General features: G+C 48.8%; 1 protein-coding gene across 1 annotated transcript in view; it reads left to right on the plus strand.

The window, feature by feature from the left end:
- The window catches only part of KDM3B (lysine demethylase 3B), a 74348-nt gene that overhangs the window by 27445 nt on the left and 34640 nt on the right, over window positions 1-12263 (plus strand). Inside the window, exons 9-11 of the mRNA XM_044280631.1 lie at window positions 3490-3691; window positions 4315-4529; window positions 5714-5866. Coding sequence (XP_044136566.1) covers window positions 3490-3691; window positions 4315-4529; window positions 5714-5866 — 570 coding nt within the window. The remainder of the gene's footprint in view (window positions 1-3489; window positions 3692-4314; window positions 4530-5713; window positions 5867-12263) is intronic.

The following is a 12263-nucleotide window of genomic DNA, read 5'->3' on the forward strand; positions in this document are numbered from 1 at the left end:
TGCCAGCTTACGGGGGTGGGGGGGGGTTTTCCCTCCCCGGTCCGTCCAGGGCGTTTGGTCTCTATCGGAGTCCAGACTCCCACCAATATTCTGGAACTGAGGGCGATTCTTCTGTCCCTCAGACACTGGACCCATCTGCTGAGGGGCCACCCTGTTCGGATCCAATCGGACAATGCCACGGCTGTGGCATACATAAACCATCAGGGAGGCACTCGCAGCGATGCAAGAGGTGACCCTCATTCTCCTCTGGGCGGAGACGCACGTGCCGGCCTTATCTGCGATTTACATCCCGGGGGTGGACAACTGGGCGGCGGATTTCCTCAGCCGGTCCACCATCGACCCGGGAGAATGGTCCCTGCACCCAGAGGTGTTCGAAGCCCTTTGTCTTCGCTGGGGTCGCCCCGACGTGGACCTCATGGCCTCCAAATTCAACCACAAGGTCCCCCTATACCTGGCCAGGCCACGGGACCCGAAGGCATACGGCGCCGACGCGCTCGTCCTTCCGTGGCGCGAATTCTCCCTTCTGTACGTCTTTCCTCCTTTTCCCCTCCTGCCACGGGTTCTTCGGAGGATCGCGGCAGAGGGCGTCCCCGCGATTCTAATCGCCCCGGATTGGCCCCGCCGGTCTTGGTACGCCGACCTAATGTTGCTGTTGGCAGACGCACCGTGGCCACTGCCCTCCAGGGAAGACCTTCTCTCTCAGGGACCGATCTTCCACGAGCGTTTAGGCTCGCTACGTTTGACGGCGTGGCTATTGAGACCGCCGTCTTAACGCGACGGGGTTTCTCCGCGGACGTAGTCCGCACCATGATCCGGGCTCGTAAGCCCGTATCCTCTAGGATCTACTATCGGGTTTGGAGGTCCTATCTGGGGTTCTGTGAGTCCCGGAGCATCCCACCTCTCCGGTTTTCTCTTCCCACAATCCTGTCCTTCCTCCAGTCGGGTCTGGACCTGGGGCTGTGCCTCAGTTCTCTGAAGGGTCAGATTTCGGCGCTGTCTATTCTTCTCCAGCGTCCCCTGGCCCCTCTAGGGCCAATTAAGACCTTTTTACAAGGGGTGGCTCACTCTGTTCCGCCGTACCGCCCTCCAGTTCCTTCCTGGGACCTGAATGTGGTGCTCTCGGCGCTCCCATCAGCCCCCTTCGAGCCTTTACGGGAGGTCTCCCTTCGCCTTCTGTCCTGCAAGGTCATCTTTCTTGTGGCCGTCACGTCTCTCCGACGGGTGTCGGAGTTAGCGGCTCTTTCTTGCTCCGAACCTTTCCTGATCTTCCACCAGGATAAGGTTGTGCTTCGGCCTGTCCCGACTTTCCTGCCAAAGGTGGTCTCCGCCTTTCACATCAATGAGGACATCGTCCTTCCGTCGCTCTGTCCCTCTCCTTCCCACCCCAGAGAACGGGAACTGCACCGTCTGGATGTGGTCAGGGCGTTGAGGATTTACTTGGAGGTCACCGGGTCCTTTCGGCGCACGGACTCCCTGTTTGTGGTTCCGGAGGGTTCGCGCAAAGGGTTGGCGGTCTCCAAGGTGGCTATTGCCCGTTTCATTAAACTGGCGGTGTCTGAGGCTTATCGAGCCAAGGGCAGACCTCCGCCTTTCGGCGTCACTGCTCATTCCACCAGAGCAGTCGGAGCTTCCTGGGCGCAGAGGCATCGGGCCTCGGCTGAACAGTTGTGCAAAGCAGCCACTTGGTCCTCTCTGCACACTTTCACAAAGTTCTATAGGGTGCATACGCATGCATCAGCGGATGCTGCGTTGGGCCGCCTGGTTTTGCAGGCAGCGGTTTCCTGATGCTCTGGTGGTGTTCCGCCTTGGGTTTGTGGTCCCTCCCTTCTTGGACTGCTCTTGAACGTCCCAAGGTCTGTGTCCCCCAAGGAAAATGGGCGAGAAAAGGAGATTTTTGTATAACTTACCAGTTAAATCTCTTTCTCGCTCTTCCTTGGGGGACACAGCACCCACCCTTCTGTGTTTGGTTACAGGGTTATGGTCTGGCGCCCCGTTGGGTTGCTGGCTGGTTGTTTCCGTTATTGGTTGTTATCCTTTCACTACTTGGACACGCAACTGGTAGCCTCTATCTCCAGGCTGAGGGTATAGCTGATGGAGGAGGGGCTTAACAGTTTTACTTAGTGTCACGCCTCCTAGGGAGCTGAGCTATACCCAAGGTCTGTGTCCCCCAAGGAAGAGCGAGAAAGAGATTTAACTGGTAAGTTATACAAAAATCTCCTTTTTTCATCTCTGTCTAGTTTAGCCTTTTTGAGTTTGATTCCCTTTTGTGGTTATAATGCATATTGATGCTCATATTTACAGTGGCCTATAAGTGCTGCTATAAATTCTCTGGGACTTTGATATTGATGGCCTATCATTAGGAAAGGTGATCAGTATCACATAGGCGAGTGTTCACATCAGCTGTTCTACAGGAGCACCGGCTCCAGAAACAGGCGCCGGAACTACACAACTAGTTAACTGTAGCGCCTCTGAATGTCTACCATTTAACTTAATGTTGTTAATAGGTCCAACATTCTGTACTGATGGAAGGGAACCTGTTAGCCGATTTCCGCTGCCCGTAGAGCAGTATGTAATTGAGGGAGAGAAGCTGATGTTTGCAATTTGGCGCATGATTCCTGAGTAAAAAGTAGAGGAAATCCTGACAGGACTCTTAAGAGACAACGAGAATCTCGATTACCCTGTCACAGGATAGGGTAAAAACTGTTAGATCTTTGAACAACATTGGGGGCCCTGTATCCATTGGGGGTCACCAAAATGAATGGAGTAGCAGGTCAAACATGCAGTGCCACTTCATTCATCTCTATGACAGTGCCGGTGATAGCCCAGTACCAGAATACAACATGAACTCTGTATGCAAGGTATATAGACCTCTGTATCAGAAGAACAGAGTTCTGACTACTAAACCACTGTAAATATATATTAGAAAATGCAACAGCACTGAATTCTGGGCCAATTTAAACAGAATGGTATTCAAGGGTGGACACTTATTTTAAGCAAAATACTGTTGTTTGTCGTCAGTCGTCCATCCCTTTGGTACTTGAGGCATGATAGTAAAAAATAACTTTTTGTCCAGGTGAACATCATCCGTAAGTGAAGTTCAAAAGCTTGGTGTGCTGGGTCCTGTACGTCCACTTTGCCAGTACTTTATTGCAGGGTATATTCTGGTCTGTTTTTCTGAATGTTAAAGGGGTAATCCGGTTATAACAAGTTATCCCCTGTCCACAGGAGTACAGCGCTCCCATAGAAATGGATGGAGTGGCTGCGCACATTTCTGCGGGCTCCATAGGGTACGGAGTCCCCGTTCTCATGATTGTGGTAGGACCCCTACCAATCTGATAGTTATTCCCTATCCTGTGGGTAGAAGGTAACTTGTTATGACTGGAATAGGCCTTTAAGCCTCACATAAATACTTATATCACATCCAAGTAATATTTGAATGCACTCCTCAAGTAGTTTGGGTGATCTAATGAATAATCTCTTTTATTGCAGTTGGACAGTCCGTTTTGAAAGACGTGAGTAAAGTAAGAAGGCTGAAGCAGTCTGGAGAGCCGTTTCTTCAGGATGGCTCCTGTATTAATGTCGCTCCACATTTACATAAATGTCGGGAGTGCAGATTAGAACGATATCGAAAATTTAAAGAACCAGATCAGGATGATTCCACCGTGGCATGTCGATTTTTCCACTTCCGCAGGTATGCTTGTGGATCCAGCAGTGTAGGCAGTTATCGCCATTTTTTTGCTATTAATTATAGCGTACGATTTTATTTTTTATTTTTTAAAGAGAACCTGTCTCCTACACTTCAGTGTAGTGACAGACCCTCTGATTTCAATGGTCTGTTGCTTTTAGAGTACTGACATATGGAAGCCCACAGCGTGCGTCAGTGCTGCAAAAGACATGAGTCCAATCAGGCTTCCTGTCAATCATTATTTGGAGGCGAGGCAGCGAGCCTCATCAGACTCATCTCTCTCGTATCGCAGGTACATGCTGCAAGGTTTGGCATAAAGCAGGATCCATCGTTCACAGTAGGTGATGGTCACAGATTCCCTTTCTGTACAATGACCTTTGCACAGGTCCCAAAGCATGTCTACAAAACTCTCTCATACAATGATTACCTGTCATTGTAATGCTGCCTGTTATGATAATGATATGACTGCTGGGAAGTGACTCAACCGAACAAGAATTGTTAGCCTTAATGGTCACAGTAAAAATTGCAAAATGTAACAGTTGTAATGTTTAACACAGAACTTGATTTAAACAATAGCTCATTTTCTTACGATACATGTAATATTTGACGTTTCTGTCATTGCATTTTAGGCTGGTTTTCACCAGGAAAGGAATACTTCGTGTGGAAGGCTTTCTGAGCCCCCAGCAGAGTGATTCTGAAGCTATGCGTCTCTGGGTTCCCAATGCAGTCCCAGCTGAGGGCATTGACTTGGAGACATCTAAATATATTCTTGCTAATGTGGGAGATCAGTTCTGTCAGTTAGTTATGTCTGAAAAAGAAGCCATGATGATGGTGGAGCCACAACGTAAGTTTTCAGTACTGTAAGGGTACGTTCACACTAGCGTTATTCTTTTCCGGCATTGAGTTCCGTCCTAGGGGCTCAATACCGGAAAAGAACTGATCAGTTTTATCCCCATGCATTCTGAATGGAGATCAATCTGTTCAGGATGCATCAGGATGTCTTCAGTTCGGTCTTTTTGAGTGTTCAGGACGGAGATAATACCGCAGCATGCTGCGGTTTTTTCTCCGTCCAAAACTCCGGAACACATGCCGGATCCCATTGAAATGCATTAATGCCGGTTCCGGCCCTGAGTGTTTCAGCAAAACAGATCAGTTTTTTCGGTTTGCGCATGCTCATACCACAAAAAATGTGAAAATAAAAATACCGGATCCGTTTTTTCGGATGGAAAGGTATCCGGCACTTCAATGCATTTGTCAGACGGATCAGGATCCTGATCCATCTGACAAATGCCATCAGTTTTCATATGTTTTGACGGATCTGGCAGGCAGTTCCGGCGACGTAAGTGTGAAACTACCCTTACAGGAATGTTTTTCACTGTTTATATTAATTTAACCCATTAAAGAGGACCTTTCATCAGTTTTGACATAGGCTAATTATGGTATTACCTTGTAGGGCGGCCCCCACTGATGCCATGGGTGGTTTTTTCATTTTTATTTCAAAAGTCTGTCCGCCTGCTGTGCCCCCCCACATCCCTTCAACCCAAATGATTTGGTGCGCTGTATTATAATGAGCAGTAAACTCTCAATGGGAAGCAGATGCAGTATTCTGCTGTGGGCGTCTCCTTCTGCCTGGCTGCGAGCGCGATACAATCAGAGTGGACCGCTCACAGCCAGGGAGAAGGAGCTCAAGTTCTCGCGAGATTCCTTCTCCCTGGCTATGGGCAGTCAGCTCTGATTGGATCTCGATCACAGCCAGGGAGGAGACTCCCACTGCAGAAGACTGCGTCTCCCCATTGCGAGTATAGTGCTTATTATAATACAGCGCGCCAAATCATCGGGGGATGGGGGGGGGGCTTATGAAAACAAAAAAACCTTATGGCATCAGTGGGGGCTATAAGGTAATACCATAATTAGCCTATGTCAAAACTGATGAAAGGTCCCCTTTAAGCAATGGCAATTTATTTATCATATGTGATTGGATAGCCAAATGCCATTTTTTATATCTGCATTTTTTTTTTTTCTGTACAGAAAAGGTTGCGTGGAAGCGAGCGGTCCGAGGTGTGAGGGAGATGTGTGATGTTTGTGAGACTACACTCTTCAATATTCACTGGGTTTGTCGCAAGTGCGGATTTTGTGTCTGTCTCGATTGTTATCGGCTCAGAAAAAGCAGGCAACTCAGAGGTAAATATCTGTGTACATTTTCCAAGTTGTTAGTATGTCCATTGTGTAAATGTTAATAAAACTATTGTTAAACAAAAAAAAATTATTTTGGGGAATACTAAGTGTCCTAAATTTTCCCTTCATGGGACATCCCCTGTCCATATCACTTCTGAGACGGAATAAAGAGTCACTTTGTTCAAGCAGCTCCCAATGTGGTCAACCTAAATCTTCCTCATAGTACAAGGATGAACATACATCTGACTCGTTGTCATGTAATACTACAGGAGCGGGACCCTAGGCCCATTAACTGTTCTCCTTGGGGAGATTTATCAAAGTGTTTTACACACAACATTTTTTATTTTTTTTGCCAAAACAGTGGTGTAGGGAGATGGTTAAATCACCATCTATATTTTGAAAATGGTTGTGTTTAACCACCTCAGCCCCCCTAGCTTAAACACCCTTAATGACCAGACCACTTTTTACAATTCTGCACTACACTAATTTCACCGTTTATTGCTCGGTCATGCAACTTACCACCCAAATGAATTGTACCTCCTTTTCTGCTCACCAATAGAGCTTTCATTTGGTGGTATTTCATTGCTGCTGACATTTTTACTTTTTTTGTTATTAATCGAAATTTAACGAAATTTTTTCACTTTCAGTTTTTGTTTTAAAAAAAAAAGACATCTATATATAAATTTTTGTCTAAATTGTTCTACATGTCTTTGATAAAAAAAAAAATGTTTGGGTAAAAAAAAATGGTTTGGGTAAAAGTTATAGCGTTTACAAACTATGGTACAAAAATGTGAATTTCCGCTTTTTGAAGCAGCTCTGATTTTCTGAGCACCTGTCATGTTTCCTGAGGTTCTACAATGCCCAGACAGTAGAAAACCCCCACAAATGACCCCATTTCGGAATGTAGACACCCTAAGGTATTCGCTGATGGGCATAGTGAGTTCATAGAACTTTTTATTTTTTGTCACAAGTTAGCGGAAAATGATGAATTTTTATTATTATTTTTTCCCTTACAAAGTCTCATATTCCACTAACTTGTGACAAAATAAAAACTTCCATGAACTCACTATGCCCATCATGAAATACCTTGGGGTGTCTTCTTTCCAAAATGGGGTCACTTGTGGGGTAGTTATACTGCCCTGGCAAATCAAAATCTGTAAAAAATGGCCTGTGAAATCCTAAAGGTGCTCTTTGGAATGTGGGCCCCTTTGCCCACCTAGGCTGCAAAAAAGTGTCACACATGTGGTATCGCCGTACTCAGGAGAAGTTGGAGAATGTGTTTTGGGTTGTCATTTTACATATACCCATGCTGGGTGAGCTAAATATCTTGGTCAAATGCCAACTTTGTATAAAAAAATTGGAAAAGTTGTCTTTTGCCGAGATATTTATCTCACCCAGCATGGGTATATGTAAAATGACACCCCAAAACACATTCCCCAACTTCTCCTGAGTACGGCGATACCAGATGTGTGACACTCTTTTGCAGCCTAGGTGGGCTAAGGGGCCCACATTCCAAAGAGCACCTTTTGGATTTCACAGGCCATTTTTTTACAGATTTTGATTTCAAACTACTTTGCACGCATTTGGGCCCCTTAAATGCCAGGGCAGTATAACTACCCCACAAGTGACCCCATTTTGGAAAGAAGACACCCCAAGGTATTTCATGATGGGCATAGTGAGTTCGTGGAAGTTTTTATTTTTTTGTCACAAGTTAGTGGAATATGAGACTTTGTAAGGAAAAAAAAAAAATCATCATCATTTTCCGCTAACTTGTGACAAAAAATTAAAAATTCTAGGAACTCGCCATGCCCCTCACGGAATACCTTGGAGTGTCTTCTTTCCAAAATGGGGTCACTTGTGGGGTAGTTATACTGCCCTGGCATTTTAGGGGCCCTAATGCGTGAAAAGTAGTCTGAAATCAAAATCTGTAAAAAATGCCCTGTGAAATCCGAAAGGTGCTCTTTGGAATGTGGGCCCCTTTGCCCACCTAGGCTGCAAAAAAGTGTCACACATGTGGTATCGCTGTACTCAGAAGAAGTAGGGCAATGTGTTTTGGGGTGGCTTTTTACATATACCCATGCTGGGTGAGAGAAATATCTCGGCAAAGGACAGCTTTTAAAAATTTTTTATACGGGGGGTGATCAGGGGTTAATAAGGGGTTAATAAGTGACATGGGGGGGGGGGGTAGTGTGGTGCTTGGTGCTACTTATTACAGAGCTGCCTGTGTCCTCTGGTGGTCGATCCAAGCAAAAGGGACCACCAGAGGACCGGGTAGCAGGTATATTAGACGCTGTTATCAAAACAGCGTCTAATATACCTGTTAGGGGTTAAAAAAATCGCATCGCCGGCGCGTCCACCCAGAATAACAGGGCCGCCGCAAAGACGCAATCCTGCATACGGCGGTCCTGTAGTGGTTAAAGGGGTTGTCCGGGTTCAGACCTGAACCTGGACATACCCATAATTTCACCCAGGCAGCCTCCCCTGACTTGAGCATTGGAGCAGTTCATGCTCCTATGCTCTCCCTTAACCTGTGCAGGATCGTGCAGGGCAAGGGCTTTTTTATTTACAACTAGCAGAAGGACCCGACTTTGCACGGGTATATTTAATCTATTTCATTTAATGTTTGTGTGTGTCGATAAAATATATCTACAGTGACCTCTACCCCGTCCCCTTAACGGTTAACTCCACAGCCCCCCACCCCTTAACACTGACCCTGCCACAGTGCCCGGCCTCCTTAAAATGGGATCTCCACAGCAGCCTATACCCTTAACTTAGAACTTTACAGCAGCCTGCCCCTTTAACAGTGAGTTTCACAGCACCCCACTCCCTTCACAATGACCTCCTCAGGGGTCTGCCTCCTTAACAGTGACCTATACAGCCCCCCACCCATTAACAATAGGGGACATCCCCTTATCTGTGACCTCAACTGTTCCCTACCAACAGAGACCTCCACAGCACCCGTCCCTCCTTTACCAGTGACCTCCACAGTACCCTGCCCCCTTAACAGTGACCTCCACAGTACCCTGCCCCCTTAACAGTGACCTCCACAGTACCCTGCCCCCTTAACAGTGACCTCCACAGTACCCTGCCCCCTTAACAGTGACCTCCACAGTACCCTGCCCCCTTAACAGTGACCTCCACAGTACCCTGCCCCCTTAACAGTGACCTCCACAGTACCCTGCCCCCTTAACAGTGACCTCCACAGTACCCTGCCCCCTTAACAGTGACCTCCACAGTACCCTGCCCCCTTAACAGTGACCTCCACAGTACCCTGCCCCCTTAACAGTGACCTCCACAGTACCCTGCCCCCTTAACAGTGACCTCCACAGTACCCTGCCCCCTTAACAGTGACCTCCACAGTACCCTGCCCCTTAACAGTGACCTCCACAGTACCCTGCCCCCTTAACAGTGACCTCCACAGTACCCTGCCCCCTTAACAGTGACCTCCACAGTACCCTGCCCCCTTAACAGTGACCCTCCACAGTACCCTGCCCCTTAACAGTGACCTCCACAGTACCCTGCCCCCTTAACAGTGACCTCCACAGTACCCTGCCCCCTTAACAGTGACCTCCACAGTACCCTGCCCCCTTAACAGTGACCTCCACAGTACCCTGCCCCCTTAACAGTGACCTCCACAGTACCCTGCCCCCTTAACAGTGACCTCCACAGTACCCTGCCCCCTTAACAGTGACCTCCACAGTACCCTGCCCCCTTAACAGTGACCTCCACAGTACCCTGCCCCCTTAACAGTGACCTCCACAGTACCCTGCCCCCTTAACAGTGACCTCCACAGTACCCTGCCCCCTTAACAGTGACCTCCACAGTACCCTGCCCCCTTAACAGTGACCTCCACAGTACCCTGCCCCCTTAACAGTGACCTCCACAGTACCCTGCCCCCTTAACAGTGACCTCCACAGTACCCTGCCCCCTTAACAGTGACCTCCACAGTACCCTGCCCCCTTAAGGCTAGGGCTACACGACGATATGTGTCGCGCGACAATTTTTATAATGATAGGCTATGGTGTCGCAGTGCGACATACTGCGACACGACCAGTGGATTTTACGGTGACTGTCGCGTCAGTCGCAGCATGTCGCAGTGCAACACCATAAACTATCATTAGAAAAATTGTCATGCGACATCAATGTCACAATGTAGTTGTGCCCTATGTGTCTTGAGACTTATTGTCACGCGACACATGTCGTTGTGTAGCCCTAGCCTAAAGGGTGAAGAAAAATGGCTGGGTTGTTATGGAAACTGGAGTAAAACTGTGTGCATGTGGAGACTTAGGGCATGCGAGCTTCTATTGGCTGATAAGGGACATGTGACCCTGTGTATGGTAGTTGGGATATGAAGAGAAAGACTTGCAGGCTTCTATTGGCTAATGCAGGTATTGTTTTGGGAATCTCTCAGGAACTGTACGTCCTAAAGAGCTGAGACAGAGTCTAAAATCTTCCTGGACACCTGATTTACCTGTGTGCCAAATTTGGTGACGATCGGTCCAGTTGTTTGGTCGCGCATAAAAAACAGGCGGACAGACGTCGGGACAGACAGAAACTCATTTTTATATATATAAGAGATAATACACTGCTGGGCGGAGACTTCCGTCCAGCAGTGTGTTCCGTGACGTCACCAGCTCTGATTGGCGGGCTTTAGTGCTGCCCTAGCCGTTTTACCGGCTGTTGTTTGTCCATTGTTTTCGATGAGGACCTTGACATCTGATAGCTCTTCGGCCATTAGCGATGTATCCTTAGATGGCTAATAAGGCCTAGCAGTGCTAAAGCATGTCAATCAGTGCCGGTGACCTCACAAGGCTCACTGCTGGGCGGAAGGCCCCAAGGTGAGCCCGGATCTCCTGAAAATGCAATGGGTGAAAATATGGGTATGTCCAGGTTCAGCTCTGAACCAGGACAACCCCTTTAATGGGGCAAGCTCTTTAACCCCTTAAGGACCGAGGACGTACCGGTACGCCCTATTTCCCGAGTCCTTAAGGACCGAGGACGTACCGGTACGTCCTGACTTAAAATCTGAATTCCGGCGCCGCGGGGGTTAATCGAAACGGGATTTCGGCTGAAATCATTCAGCCGGCATCCCGTAACAACGCAGGGGGGGGGTCATTGGACCCCCCCCGTATCGGCGATCGCAGAAAACCGCAGGTCAATTCAGACCTGCGGTTTTCTGCGTTTCCGGTCCATTCGGGTGTCCTGTGACCCGATGAACCGGAAAAAGACTGCGATCGGTGGCGTAATTTTACACCACCAATCGCAGTCCGAGGATTTGCAGAGGCGGAGCTGGCCCTGGTGCTGAACGCCGCTGTCCAGGGTGCTGATTGGTGCAGGGGAGAGAGGCGCGAGATTCAAACTTCCTGCGCTCCTCTCTCCCCTCCTCTTCCTGTCCAGCACCCTGACCGTGCAGCATCCTCCAGCACCAGCTCCTGTGTCCCCCTAAATCGGCATCCATCACCCTCCTGCACCCATCGCCACCCAGGTAGGTTAGGGTCAGTGAGGGAGAGGCACCTTTAGGCAGGGATAGAAGGGAAAAGTTAGAAAAAAAAAAAAAAAAAGCACATTTATTCCAAACTTTTTTTTTTCAACTTTCAGACCCCAGACCCCCCCTGCCACTTGCCCCCCCCGCATCCCCCCCACCACCAGCCCCCCCCGCATCCCCCCCACCACCAGCCCCCCCCCCCCCCCACCCACCAACCCCCTCCCCCCCCCACCAGCCCCTTCACTTTTTTTTTTTTTCTGCGTGCGCTGACTGGCCGGCACTTTTTAGCGTCCGTCCACTGTTAGCGCATCGCCCGCCCCACCACCCCACCGACCGCTGATCAGCGTTGAACCGCAGATCAGCAAGTTTGAACTTTTTTTTTTTTTTTTTTTCCTAACACTTTTTTTTGCCTGGACTTTTTAGTACGTGAACACCCGTGCCCCCACACACACGCACATAGAATAAAGTTTTACACGCACGCACATACACACGCACACACACACACACCCATGGCCCGCCGGGTGTTCTCGGCCGAGGAGGCATATGCCCAGATTGCCTCCGACTCTGAGAGCCCCAGTGAGGATGAGGATGACCCCACGTTCCTTTTGTCATCCGCATCCTCCTCATCATCATCGGATGACGATGAGCCACCAAGGCAGCGGAGACGCCGCCAGGCGGAGCCAGGGGCCACACATGCTAGGGATCCTGTGGCCCACCCTAGTACGAGCCGCCCTGGGGTTCGTACTGGTTTCCCGGCCCACCAAATAAGTTCACCGGAGCCCCCTGCCGATGAACTTAGCTGGTGTCCCCCAGTGGACTTTGAGCCTGAGATTCCGGATTTCGCTGGCAATCCTGGAATCCAGATTCCCACAGTGGGGTTTACTGAAATAGACTTTTTTAGTTTTTTTTTCAGTAACC

Source organism: Bufo gargarizans, chromosome 2, assembly GCF_014858855.1.
Source record: "Bufo gargarizans isolate SCDJY-AF-19 chromosome 2, ASM1485885v1, whole genome shotgun sequence".
Classification (NCBI taxonomy): domain Eukaryota; kingdom Metazoa; phylum Chordata; class Amphibia; order Anura; family Bufonidae; genus Bufo; species Bufo gargarizans.